Genomic DNA, 14,997 nt, shown 5'->3' on the forward strand with positions numbered 1-14,997 from the left:
ACTTTTTTCCGTATGGGTGACCAGTTGTCCTAACACTATCCTTTTCTCACCGATTTGGAAAGCAACCTGCACTTCCTCCCTGGGCTGCCGGCTGACATAGGTTCCCTTCCTGAGCTGTGGTCCTGTTGGCAAGAAGAATCCGAGCCTTACTTCCTGCCCACCACTAGCAGTTGTTTCCCCTTCCCTTGAGTTCTTCAGGTAATGCAAGAGTCATACTCTTTAATTTTGCTTCCCTCCACTTTGGAAATGGGTCACTTAAAATTATTCCTCAGTAATATGCTTGGGGAGGTGGGCAGGGAGGAGCAGACTACTGCTGACTTCACATGTTGGGCTGGCCTGAAATGAGCTGTTTACGTTTTTGTTGTTATTTATTAAAGTGTAACATATGCTGTGTTTTGTTTTGATGGATTTTGTTAGAGAATATGAGCTTTGTATTGGATTCCGTTTTCATTTGGATTGAGAAACCCTGGACCTTGTGTTGTCTAAGTTTCTGCGACAACCAAATTGCATCTTTTTTTCTAGCCAGACTAAATGACATTCTATTCCTTGTTCGTGTCATGTTCCGCTACTCCTCTGTACATTTGTGTTTGCTCTCCTCTCTCCTAGAATGACTCCCCCTCTTCTCTGGGGGTGGGGAAGCTCCTTCATGTTTATCTTCCTCGCTAGTCTGTGAGTTCCCACTGTGTCATCTTTATCTTTTAATCCTGTTTGCCTTGCACAGCTCCTGCAATGTAGAGGGAGCCCTGTAAATGTTCATGAGTGGTCCTGCATTCACTGTGTTTGTGGTATTCTTCCCGTATCAAAGTTTTAAAATGTCTCTGTAATTTGATTTGACATTGGTTGATCTGAGTAAGTTAAATATGTGTGTCATATTGGTCAGGTCCTGCCTTGTGTACTCAGCCTGTTTGTCTCAAATTTTCTAAATCCACCAAGCTTCTTATGAAAATAGTTTTTTGTCCTATTGTTGTATATGTAAATTTTCTAACCATCTCTTTGGTACAGGCTAGTTGGGACCCTTTTATTATTATTATTTTTAACCAATGCCCTTTGCCCTAAATAGAGCATTTTCTTTTCTTATCCGGTGTTCAGCTCTGGTTCTTCTTAACCTGGTTATGGTTCATTGAAAATTCCAATTATACTTTGCTCTTTGTAGCTCTTTAAAATTGTACTCTTAATTTGAAAAGGCTTTCTTTTTATTTTTATCCTTACTGATGGAGCATTAGAGGAGGGCATGCCTGGGAAATGTGGTTTGTGCAGAGAACATCCTTTCCAAACTGACAAAGAATTAGCATCCACTGCTTTTTTCTTTTTTAAAATTAATGTTTTCATACTGATCTAGTCATTGTACACAGAAAACTTATAGTAGACCCTATAAATTAAAGGTAAAAAAAATTTTGTTATTTCTTAGAAGCTAAAAGCTTTCCTTTTTGCATTTGGTCTTTTGTCACATATATTTTCTAATAATGGAAGATAGAGAACTGAGAATTGGGACTCTGAATTATGACGCTTCTCTTTTTAAAAAGCTTTACCACGTTTTCTTGTTTGTACTTTTAATGTCACTTATTGTTGTCTAGGCTGTACTGAAATAGCAAGAGGTGGCATTATACCCAGCTCAGCTGGTTCACTGCACTGTTACAATCACTGCTACACATGAAACTAAAACTTAAAAGCTTGAAAAGATGCCTGTGGTGCTGATACAACATGGCTGAAGTGCCACTAGAAATGAATGCAGGTGGAAGTGCTGTATTTAAAATTCAGGAGTTAGATCAGAAATTGATATTAACTGTGAACAGTGTGAACGTACATGGTTTGATAAGGATTATAGTTCAATTCAGCCATACGTATTTCTTTATCAAAACTAAATTCAGTCATTTTTAGAAACGTTGTTATAAGTGTAAATCTTTGGGGTAGTAAATGTAAATGAATGAATGGGTTTTATAAATCCTGTCTTACAGAAGCCAGTGACCACATCACACTTAGATGCCCCTTGGAAGACCAAAGCAATACAGGTCTGAGAGAAGGTACTTATATAAAGTTATGTACTAACTTCATGAAAACCTAGAAAGGATTTTCTAAATTACCAAGGAGAAGATCAAGAGTTACTGACTTAATAAAAGCAGAAAACTTTGGTGTGTCCAATAAAATCCATAACCAAGCTAGAAAAATTTAAAGTGGAGTGAAGAAGGCCTTTCTAAATCAAATATAAAAACTGAGAAACCCAGAATCTATAAAAGAAAAGATTGATAAGTTTTGCTGCATAAAAAAATCAGTATTTTCTGCATGGAGAAAATACCATAAACAAAGTTTAAGAAAAAGAAGAAGGAAAAAAAAGATGACAAGTCAAAAAAAAAATTTCAAGTCAAGACGAAGTGTTCATTTCTTGAATATATAAAGAATGTCTACAATGCAATTAATAAAAATAAATTATAACTGAATTAAAAATGGGCAAGGGTTATAAAAAGATTATCCACAGAAATGGAGACTATGTGTGTAATTTAGATAAAAATACATCACGTGTGCATATCTGCTTGTTTGTGCACAGCGTGTGAGTAGAGGCTTCTCAGGAACATGGTGACAGTGATTGCCCCGGGAGGGGGCTGGGCGGCTGAGGGCAGAGAGGACTTAGTCTTTACTTTGAAATATTTTTATCTTTTGATTTTTCCATACATATTAAATAGATACTCTATCTATATGTATATGTACACATTTGTATATTTTTTATAAAAGTAGAGATATGGAAAAGTTTCCCGGGGAGGTAAGCTTGCCCCCAGGCTGAATCCTGAGGAAACATAAATTAAGGTAGATGAGCAAAACTTTGGAGATGATATTGATGCAGTACCCCATGCCATGAAAATGAGACCAAATTCTGGGCTAAGGCTTTCTCAAAGAGATGTTATGAAAGATGTTGATAGGCTCCAAAATTGCAGTCTTTTTCTGAGAATGCACCTGTGGATTCCACTGCTCCCAGCACCCATATTGGGGGAGAAGGTTGAGAGAACGTCACCAGAACAAAGGCTTCTTCTGTGTCTTTAGACTTTTGTCTTAAGAGATTTCAGGTCCTTAATTGTCCTTATGATTTCTTGGCAGCTTGTGATCTTCAGAAGTCTTCTATTTATAAACTAGAATACAGAGGTTCATAAACTTCACCCTTCCCGCTTACTCCTCTGCAGACTGTATGAAAAATTTGGTTTTTATCCTGAGAGAAATAGGACACTATTGAAGGATTCTAAGCAGGAGGGTGACAGGGTCAGCTGTGTTTTTTAGATAAAAAACATCTTCTCACAGTAGTGTAGAGATGAGGTGGGGCGGGCAAGAGGATACTTTAGGGATACAAGAAAGATGGTGGCTTTTACCAGGATGGAGAGAAACGGATTGATTGGAGAGATTTTAAAGCTAAATCAGTCACGAGTGGTAGTGTGCAGATTGGAGGAGGGGAGTGTGAAGGGAGACTTCTAGGTTTCCGGCTTACACAGCTCAGTTGAAGGTGGCGTCATTGACTGAGGTTGGGAACTCTAGAGAAGAGCCAGCCTGGCAGCAGGTGTGTGTGATGCCCACGGCTCTGTTTCTGGACAGTTGGAATCTGAGATGTCTTTGAGACACTCGAGCTGAGATGTCAGTTCCACAAGTTTTCGTTTACTGTTTAATAGTTACCCTCCCGGTTCTTTGAAGGTCAGAGAGAGGTCTGCACTAGAGATATGATTTGGGAATCGTAGGTATTTAAATAGTAATTGAGACTGGATGTGGTGAGGACAGCCTGGGGAGGGGATCAAAAAATGAGCAAGGGAAAGAGGAGGTTGAGCAGAATAAGATAGCAAAGGAGGTGGCAGAAAAGGAGCTGTCAGAGGAGGAAGAAAGCTAGGAGAGTGTGGGGCCATAGAAGCCAAAGTGAATGCATTTCAAAAAGGAAAAAGTGGTCATCTCTCGTTAACCTTCTTCAGCCTCAGAGGGCTCTTCAGTCCTCCTTTGACCTTCTTTACCTTGATACTTTTGAAGACTACAGGCCAGGTACTTTGTAGAATTCCCTCAGTTTGGATTTGTTTGATGCCACCTCCTCCTGATTAGGCTCACGTTGTGCATTTGGCAGGAATGCCACACAAGTGAGGGTGTCGTCTTCTCGTTGGATCTACCAGGTGGCGCATGACTTCCACGTGTCCCATTTCTGCCAGTGGTCACTTGATCACTTGATTAAGGAGGTGTCTGCCAGGTTTCTCCCTTGTAAAGTTACTCTTTTTCTATTAATAAGTGTTCATGAGAAAGATACTTTGAGACTATCTAAATTTCCTGTTTTTTCATTGAACTTTTGATTTATTCCATTGTTTACTTGTATCTATACAACTCATGATTTTCAGTTTTATTCAGTAGGTTTTTTAGAATTTATTTTTATTGAGGTATAAGAAGCATTAACATTATATTAGTTTCAGGTGTACAACAAAGTGATTCAATATTTGTATACATTGAGACATGATCACAATAATCTAGTTAATATCTGTCGTCTTACATAGTTACAATTTTTTTCCTGTGATGAGAACTTTCAAAATCTATTGCATTAGCAGCTTTAAAATGTATCATTAATTATACAGTATCATTAATTATAGTCACCATGGTGTACATTACATCTCCATGACTTGTTTGTTTTAAACTGGAAATTTGTACCTTTTGACCCCCTTCACCTGTTTGAATGTCATCCTTGAGCTAAGAGACAGAGGTATACAGTATGGCCTTTGCTCTCAGGGGCTTCATAAATGAGGCAACCGCACAGTACAGAGTGGAATGCGCTATAGCAATGGTGTACACAAGATACGGGGAACACAGAGCATCAGTATCTCTTTCGGGATGGGCCAAGGTATAAAGAAAGTCTCCTTAGCAGAGGTACGACTGGAGTAAACTTTTTTTTTAAAACATATTAAAAAGTGCTCAAGAAGATCTAGACAAATCCACAGTCATAGCGGGAGACTTTAACATACCCCTCTTAATAGCCAGTAGTAGAGCAGACAAAATCAGCAAGCACATAGAAGCTGAAACAAAACAATGAACAGTGTTGGCCTAATCGACACATAGAGCACTGTACCCAAAATGACTTGACATTTTTTCAAGTGCATATAGTGTATGTGCCAAAATTGAGTATTTGTTGGCCTAAGCCGTGCTTAGAGAAAATTCTGTAGTCGTTATAAAAGCATATTAGAAAAGTTGAAAGACTGAAAATCAGTGATTTGAACATATCTTGAAAAGATGGAAAAATAGTAATAGCAAATGAAGCCTATAGGAAACAAAAATCAATGAATTAGAAAACAAATGTGCAATAGAAAAAAAATCAGCAAAGCCCAAAACCAGTGCTTTGAAAAGATTAATAAAGTTGGTGAACCCTTACAAAGACTGATTTTTTTAAAAATAGGGAAAATTTAATATTAGGAATAAAAAGAGGGATATCACTATGGAGCCTTCAGACGTTGAAGAGATGAAAGAGGACGTATTTAACATCTTTATATCCTGCAATTTGATTGGATGAAATGCACAAATTTCTTGAAAAAAACATCTTACCGAAACAGAAAAAGGAATAGAAAATCTAAATAATATGATGTTTATTAAGAAATTTAATTCCAGGGGAGGGGCGGGAAATAGCTCAGTGGTAGAGTGCATGCTTAGTATGCACGAAGTCCTGGGTTCAATTCCCCATACCTCCATTAAAAAAAAGAAAGAAAGAAAGAGAAAACTAATTCCATTATTGAAGACCTTCCCGCAGAGAAAACCTCAAAGTGTATAAATTGTCTGGTGAATTCTTTCAGATATTTAAGGAAGAAACAACACTAATTTTACACAAACTATTCCCAGACAATAGAAGAGGAAACTTCCTGACTTCTCTTGTAGGAAAGAAATTATGAGAATAATTTACAAAAAAAGGAAAATTATAGAACAGTTTCTCTTATTAACCTTTTTATGGATGTAAAAATTTTAACATAATATTAGCAAATTGAATACATAAAAAGGACAATATGTTAAAACAAAGGTTTATTTCAAGTATGCAAGGGTACCTTAATATGAAAAGATTGATGTATTTCACCACATTGACAGAAACTGGAAGAATTATATTCTTACTTTGATGGGTACAGACATTTTAGCCTAGCAGAAAAGGCCCTTTTCAAGGACTTTACCCATCTCTCTAGCCTCCTATCCTTGCCTGTTGTATACGCACGTGTTCCTTCAGCTGTATGTGAAACGTGTTATTTTTTGACTCTGCCTTTGCTCGTGTTGTACCACTTGCTTCTTTACCCAATAACTAAGACTTGTCCTTCCAAAGTCATTCTAGGATTCTGGGAAGACGTCGGCAGCAGTCTCCTGTCCCCAAATTATAATAAAAGGCATCTGCGTGACTGCTGCCTCCACATTCAATATGCAGAACGTTTTCTTACCCTCAGAAGGAGGACCCTTTTCTGTAAATACCACCCACATCTAACCCTAGACGACTACTGCTGTATCTGCTTTCTGTTAGTATAGATTCAGTTTGTATTTTCTAGAATTTCACATAATCAGAATTGTATAATATGAACTTACGTGTTTGGCTTTTTCCACTTAGTATGTTTTTGAGATCTGCCATCTAAAAAAATTTTTTTTCCTTCTTTTTTTCAAAAAAGAACCAGAAGTAAAAGTACGCAGCTCAGATAAACGATGAAAGAGCCTCTGGAGAGCAAAGCTTTTGGGAAGACCTTATTCAGACATCTTACGGCCAAGGGCAGCCACTCTTGGCAACCCAGGTTTTGAGAGTTGACCAGGGAGTAGCCTCGGCCATGATCTCGCAGTCCACAGGAGATTGGGCTGGTCTCCTCCTGTCCTAATGAGATCCTCCCTTTAGGGGAAAGTTGGGAAGAATAAAAAGGAAGTAGAAGTGGAAATGGCAGGGTTTAGAGAGGAAGGGGGTGCAGATACAGAAGGACAGGCAGAAGGTCAGAAAGAGCAAATAGAGCCGCCAAATGCTTACCTGGTCCAGTACCCCCGATCGATGAGCAGCGTCAGGAGGGAACGAAGAGGACAGAATGGAGTCCTAAGGGCGGCCGCACTGTTCTGTCCCATTTGCAGTGTCCGGTCCTGGGGAACCTTGAGCAAGCAGTACCCACAAATGTCCTGTCTAGGGTCCTGCCAGATTCACCATTTGTTGGCAGATAGAGGGACTCCTAAATTAGGAAGCCTACCACAGGGTGGGTCCTTGCCACCGGCTGTGAAGGAATTTGCACAGCAGAGGCAGAGGGACAAAGTGAACAGCTGCCTTATTGCTCAGAAGAGGAGAAGGAGAGAAAAGCCATCTAGTGGGGCGCTATCAGCCAGGCTGGCTGGGAGAGATAGCTCTCTGGTTTATCCTTGTGGTAACCCTTAATTATGACAACAGGGGCCAAGGTGAACATGGATAACTAAAATCTGGAAATGAAGTTCATAATTTATAATACTTGAAAACCAAAGCTTGAGGCTCTCTATGTAAAAGTGTGGTGTGGCGCTCCACCTTGGAGTCACATGGCATTCTGACCACTGCACCTCAGGGAGACTGTCCCAGGGCTGGAGAGCATGGGGTGAGGGATGAGTCAAAGGATGACTGGAGGAAATGGGGAGTGGTGGTGTCAGAGGTTGGCATTCTTTTTTTATTCAGTAGACATGCAAGATACAGAGATAAATGAAACACTCTTGCTCTCATGGAGTTTGCAATCAAGTGGAAACTAGAAAGGGAGTGATAGAATGGCAGTCACGCACACAGATGTCACAGTGCGTAGCACCCCCGACTGCTGAATTCAGCGCAGACTTTTAGCCCTTAGTTTTACTCCAAACCTTGGCACAGTACTGTTGACCATTCACTACTTGAAAGTCTCTCTCCTCTAGGCTTCCACACGCCTCTGTCCTGGACGTGATTTCTTGGTGGTTGGCTGCTCTTCTTTTTGTCTGATGGTCTACTTGGTATTTCCTAGAGTTCCCTCTTTTCCTTCCCACCCGATACTGCCAGTGCCCAGCCCCCCCCCCCCCCGCAGCGCTTCCAAGGGATACGGTGGATTCTCATCAGTGAGCAGTGGGTTTTGACCAGGTCGGGGAACAGCTTCCCAGCAGCAGGGCAGGCGCTCCGTGGGGAGTCTGATGCTTACTGTTTTCTCCTTGGGCAGATTCTGTGTCTTTTTAAACACCTAGCATTTTGAGAAATAGGAACTCAGTGATGTTAAGTGAGTGGCAGCAGGTGCAGTATGCTGTGGGAGCACAGAGCAGGTCGCTTAACTGTCTGAGAAAGTTAGAAAAGGCTGCAGAGAGGAGCCGTCAGTTGAGCTAAACTGAATTTACCAGAAGGATACGCCTTGAAGGAGTTTCAGAGAGCTGGATTTTCAAAGATAGGGAGGTCAATTATTAAAATGCAGGAATATATGAATGACAAGTGGTTAGGTACACAGACTTTTTTTTTTTTTTACTAAATCCCGAAACATTAGGATGAGAAAGCTCTTTCTGAATCTTGAACGAGATTAGTGTAAGTAAAAAAAAAAAGAAAAGAAAAAAATGTTCTGCATCACTGGACAGGTAATAAATTTGTGGATCTCTTTGTTCCCAAGAAATGATATTGGCATGAAATACTTTGTTAATTTTTATGAAGAGTTTTATTCTTTCATTCACTCAACTTACTGAAGCATCGTCTAAGTATCAAAGACAGTAACAGGTATTGTATGTACAGTAGTAAGCAAGACAGAGCCCCTGCCTGATGGGGTTATAGTCTGGTGAAAAAACAGACATTAAGCAAATACTCACTACAGACACATGTACAAACTGCGATAAATGCTATGAAAGAAAAAAAGTAGAATACTCTGGAGAAATGAAATAGGTGGCCCAGTTGAGATGAGGGGTGAAATGAACAGTGGTCAGAAGTTACTTAGGTGAAAAGCCAGTGGGAAGAGGCAGAGAGAAGAGATGTACAGAGTTCTAAGGCAAGACGGTCTGGACAAATTGAGGAGGCAGAGCCATGAAGCGGCTTAACTCAGATGCCGTAAGGAGGAAGGCCATACCGCTCCCGCGTGGCTGCTGCAGATCCTGAGCGGAGGGGCTGAAACCGACCCGGTGGCCTCTGGTGAACACTGTGGTAGTTGCCAAGGACACATCCTAGAACCTGCCTGGCCTTGCCGAGGGCTTCCTCCTCATTCTGATCAGGGAGAAAGAGATGTAACTAGTCTTGATAGGATGTGGTAAGTACAGCAAGGTCCTGAGAGCACAGAGCTCTGAGAGCCCGCCAGCCTTGCCTTGTGGGGAGTGCTGGAGATAAAGCAAGGTTTTAAAAGATGAGTGAAAGTGGAAGGCATTTCAGGAACAAGTGATACAACGAAATCAAGGTGTGAGGAGCGGCCTGATGCAGCAGTGACAGTGCAGGGTGGGGAGAGTGGTCAGACGAGAAAGCTTTCTGGGGACAGGATCTGTAAGACTTGGGGACTGACTGCTGTGGAGGGGGGAGTGAACAGAGGGGCCAGCATGATACCAGGTTGATCACTAGGGGTGACTGGCTGGCGTGTGTGATGCCATTCACGGAGGCAGCACACATCAGTATGGCAGTGTGTGTGAGGGACAACTGTTGCGTCCCAGCCTGGGCAAGTTGACATGGAGAGAGCTGTGAACTGGCCACGTGGAGAGGGCTGAGGACTAGAGGGAGGAAGAGGTAAGATCAGGCCAGGACCAGGGGCTGTTCATTTCTTGTCTTTTTAATAAACTTTTTATTCTAGAATAGTTTGGGGTTTACAGAAAAGCTGTGAAGATAGTACGGAGTTAGTTCCCATAGTCATACCATTTATTTAGGTCCTGCTTTCACCTCCTTCTTGAGTTTATGCCATATTGGGATGGGTATCTTTGCACAAATATTCCCATGTACATGCACACGTGAGGCTTCATGTGGTTCAAAACCAAAGCAGTATAAAAAGACATATAGTAGAAAATCTTACTTGAACCCCTGCCTCCACCCCCACTGTTCATTCGCACCCCCTCCAGGTAACTGTCTGTTAGTCTCTTGTGTATTGATCTTTCCAGTTTTTAAAATGTAAATACAGGCAGCTAGTAAGAATGTACATTGTATGTTCCCTCCTTTTCTTATATAAAGGTACTGTGTTCTGGATGCTGTTCTGTAGCTTGCTCTTCTGCTGAACGACACACTCTGGAGCTCAGTACAGAACCGCACTGTCTGGGAAGGAGCTGCAGGCCATGTGTGGCTACTGAGCACTTGAAATCTGGCTCCTGCAGTTGAAAATCAGAATCTTAAATTTTGTTTAATTTAAATTTAGGTTTAAAGATGGAAGCATTAAACTCAACCCTGTTGTTTTAGTAGGATTACATTTCAGTTTAACCATTTAAAATACAACATCCAAATTGAGATGTGGTACAAGTGTAAATCACACACCAGATTTCAAAGACTTGGTACAAAAAAAAAGAATGTAAACTATCTTAATAATGTTTTGCAGTGTTTACATGTTGAAATAATGTTTTGATATATTAAGTATTCAAATTTTACTAATTTCTTTTTGTTTTCAAAATGTGACTCTTTGAAAATTTTAAATTACGTATGTGGTTCAAATTATACTTTTGCTGGACAACACTGATACAGAGCATCTTTTTTACAGTTGTGTGGTATTTCGTTGCATAGAGCGACATACTTTAATTAACCAGTCTACTGTTGGTGTGTACTTGAGTTGTTTCCAATCTCTTACTGTTAAAAATACAGAAATGCTTAACCTTGTCCATGCGTCACTTCGTATGTGTGCAGGGTGATCTGTGAAATGAATCCCCAGTTCTGAGGTTGCTGGATTAAAGAGTAAAAGCACTCATAATTTTGATACTGCAGTGTTGCCCTCTGTGCGTAAGAGTTGTACCTATTTGCACTCCTGCTAGCAGTCTGTGTGTGTGCACCAGTTTCCCCATATACTGCCATTTTAAACCACAGTATCTGCATGTTGGGGATATAATAGTGACTATGTTTCTTTTTGCTAATTCTGAGAGAGTTGTAAGAAGAAATCACAAATGATTTACTTAACTTCATTTTCTGTTTTTTTTTTTTAAGAAAAAACCTTTCCTATTGATGATAAAACTCATAGAATCAACATTTTAGAATGGACTCTTTTTTTTTTTTTAATGAAAATTTCAAGGAATTAACCCAGTTTTCCTAGACTACAAATTTCTATGAAGGTTGCAGCTTTCATCATGTTCAGATCTAGGAAGAGAGATTTTGTGAGGGTTCAAGTGGATAAGGATCTTTTTTTTTTTTTTTAAGAGCTGTTGCCTTCTCAGATCCCTCCAGCAGCCTAACACTACAAGGCAGAGGGCAGTCGCATGATTTTGCGTACTGTCAGCTTATCAGTTCCCTGGATGAGTGCTGAACACATTCTAACTAAATGGGCTACTTAATTGAAGAGGTCTGACAATGTAACTGGAGCTTATGAGTGGCCATAATCGTTAGAGCGTCCGTTCTGTTTACTTTATTCATAAGCTGCGGATAAAGTTTATCTTTCCACCTTCAGGATCCAGCTGCTGTCCCTCTTCTGAGACATGTGTGCCCTCTACTGTCCTCTTTGCCTTTTTTGTTTTTTTTAAATTGAAATGAAGAACTAAACATTCACCATCCAAAACCACATTGCTTCAATTTTTCCATTCATGAGAGTCTGAAAATGAGATTCTCATGAAGAGAATTCTCACTGTGTAGTGAGGGATATGGCAGGTAAGTTAATAAATTAGTGTAATATAAACTCATTTTGGCAAATCCTGGAGGCATAGAAATGTATTTTTATAGTATATATGACGATGGGCATTTTTACTATCTTTAGTATTTGATTGATTTTTCCAATATGAGCATGTTAAGCAAAGGAATAAAAGCTGAAACTGCTGACAACGATGCAGGAAGAACACTAGGACACAGGGACTCACTGGAAGGGTCATCATTGGCAGTTGGTGATACTGAGTCATTTCTGTTGTGCTTACGTTACAGAATAAATAGTCAGCTTTCTAATAGGAAGCAGCTGTGCCATAGGGATTCTTCATGTCCCTGTTTGCTTCTGTTGCTAATCTTGCTTAATTATTTTGTTTCAGGAAGGGTTTTCACTCATTGGTAGCAAGAACTGGTTGAAGATTGTAAGACGCGTGGATTGCCTGTTATTTGGAACAACGATAAAGGCAAGATGCTATGTGGCCAACTGTTTTTAAGCAACTGATCATACTCTTCTCATCTTCTGGGTGGGGGCGGGGGTGGGAGCTTCTCTTTGCAGGTGAAATGGTCCTGGGAAGAATACACATGTTTAAGAAAGGTTTGCATCATGAGCAGAACATGACACAAGGACTGCCGAGAGGCAGAGGGTAGTTAGCAGGAGGGTGTTGCAGAAGAGCCAGGGCTTTGATTGGTCTGTCAGTACCTGTCTGACAGAGCCGTGCAGCCATTCTCCATCCCCCAAGTGCAAGTTGCGAGGAGGTGAAGTTTCATCGTTTGTCTTGCTATTTAGATGATAAAAAGGTGTGTATTTTCAAGTGCTTCACTGAATGTCTCTTCTTTTTTTTCTCTTTAATATTAAAAAATAGAGTTTTATTTGCTTTCTAGCTGTATTAGACATAAAGAATAATCCTCATCAAAGAAATATGAAGATTAATCACCTGGCTTATTTTCTTTCAGAAGTAACTCTAAAAACCAGTCTATTAATACTCACTAAGTAGATAATATTGAAATTTAGGTAAAAGATCCTAATTTTTAATGGACTTATAGACTGAGAATTGAAAGAGGTCTTCCAGGGCATCTAACAGGAGAGTCTTTATTAAACCCTCCAGAGGGCCCTCAGAGAATTCAGAGGGTCCATAAGCTGCATGGATTTGCACTGACCTCGAACTGAAATTTACCATTTCCCTCGACTATGAATGCTGGCATCAGACCACAGTAATTTCAGACCTTTGCACCTGTGGAAATCACAGGTATTTTCGTATCGTTTCAGTTGTTTCAGACCTTCAGGTGTTACTCATGCTCATCACTGCCCCCAAGCTGTGGTGGCTGTTAGTCCTGCTGCTAGATCGTTTTATTGAGTACGTTAATAAGGGCATGTATACATTATTAGTTCATAAATTAGTGTTTTAATATTGTAATAAACTATTTCATTATAATTGGTTGCCTTTGTTCTCTTACGTATTTTGTATTAAAAACATGGTTCTGAGAAGGAGTCGTCTGGCTTCACCAGATTGCCAGAGGGGTCTGGAGCACATACTGAAGACATTCAGGAGCCCCGGTTTTCATTTTGCATGTGAGGAAACTGAATGCAACATAGGCCAACGGCCGCATTTGCAGCTAGCTAGCAGAAAACTGGGCCACCCACTGGTCTTCTGACTCCCAGCCCAGGACTGTGTCATGCTGAAGGAATGTGCATGTCTTTTAAAAAGTTGCACAAGGCCATGTCTGATATTTGAGTCTTAATTTTTCCTGATTATGTGTTATTATTAAAATCTTAACTAACTATAAAGAGAAAAATAAAAATCAAATAACTTGACCATTCAAAAATAATCATTATTAATATTTTGAAGTTTTTATTAGGCATGTATATTGCATCAGTTAAAGACAGTATTCAGATGCATGTGACAGAAAATCCAGGTATACTAGCCCCAAAATATAAGGGTTATTTTTTTTCCCACTAAATAAGAAATCCAGAAGCAGGCGGTTGCTGTTGTTGGCTCAGCAAGTCCCCTGGCCGAGCTCAGAGCCTCTGCGGTTCCCTGGGCCTCTCCCTCACATTTTCGGAATGGATGCTGCAGCTCTGTTACATTTCCATTCATGGGAGGCCAGCTTCATCTGTTCCTTTTATAAGGAAAGCATAAGCTTTCCTGTTAGGCCCTCCACCTCCCACAACCCCTGGAAGATGTCTGCTTGTGTCTCATGGACCGAAACAGTGTAATGTGACCATCCCAACCTGCCAGGGCCAGCAAAATGAGTGTTTGACTTTTCCAGCCTCTGATGTGGATTGGCTTCTGGCAATGAACAGTGTCTGCCATATAGATAATTCATAAATTTGGGATTGTGGTATACAGAGTGCTTTGCATCCTGCTCTACATTTGGAACATCGTATGAAGTCATTTCTTAGTCTTTGAAAACATGATTTTTCATGACTACCTAGAATTTTTATTGTTTGGATGCGCCATGATTCAGTTACCTAATTCCCAGTCTTTCACTGTTGTAAAAGTGTTTTGATTTTCATATGAATTTATTTACAGGTTGCTTGAGATAGAAGTGCTAGAAGTATGAATATTTATTTTGTAAAGGTGCCCTCTAGATAAGCTGTCCCTGTTTCTGCAGCAGTAACAATATGTAAAAATGGTCACTCCAGATCCTCTCCAAGAGGGTGTTACAGTTTAAATTTAAAAACTAGTTTCCAGTTTGATAGGCAAAAATGAGCATCTTCCTTTATTTGCGTTTGGTAACTGATGAGGGTGAACATTGTGTGTGTGTTAGCCATCTGTATTCCTTCTGTGAATCACGTGTCTACTGCTGTTGCCTAATTTTCCTCCTCAGAGTCCTTAGACACTCTGTATAGAGATTGCATGTTAAATGCATGTATAGATTACGTGTTATATAGAAAAAAACGTATTTTATGTAGTTAAATAATTTTATCGATGTTGTGTACATACATCTTTCATACATAGATTTTTAAATACTTAGTTTAGGGACCTTTTGCCTATTGTGATTGTAAATGGTATTCTTTTATTTATTTATTTATTATTTTTTAATGGAGGTACTGGGGATTGAACCCAGGACCTCATGCATGCTAAGCATACACTCTCCCACTAAGCTGTACCCTACCCCTGTGAATGATATTCTTTATCCCAAAGATATTTCTAGCTGCTTATTACTGGATTTTTTTCTGAATTATTTTTAATTAGCTTTCTTATTAAACTTTTATTAGCTTTTATAATTTAATTTTTTAATTTTTAGGAAAGTAATTTTATAATCTGCAATGATAATTTATTTTCCATGGTTTATACTTTTTACTT

At 39.7% G+C, this 14,997-nt stretch overlaps 1 protein-coding gene across 4 annotated transcripts in view; it reads left to right on the forward strand.

Annotated features, from left to right (window-relative positions):
* Positions 1 to 14,997, forward strand: part of REC114 (REC114 meiotic recombination protein) — a 69,204-nt gene that overhangs the window by 29,641 nt on the left and 24,566 nt on the right. For all 4 annotated transcript variants that reach the window (XM_032469177.1, XM_032469173.1, XM_032469176.1 and 1 more), the window contains one exon: positions 12,070 to 12,153. In XM_032469177.1, coding sequence (XP_032325068.1) covers positions 12,070 to 12,153 — 84 coding nt within the window. The remainder of the gene's footprint in view (positions 1 to 12,069; positions 12,154 to 14,997) is intronic.

This window comes from Camelus ferus, chromosome 27 (assembly GCF_009834535.1).
Source record: "Camelus ferus isolate YT-003-E chromosome 27, BCGSAC_Cfer_1.0, whole genome shotgun sequence".
Classification (NCBI taxonomy): domain Eukaryota; kingdom Metazoa; phylum Chordata; class Mammalia; order Artiodactyla; family Camelidae; genus Camelus; species Camelus ferus.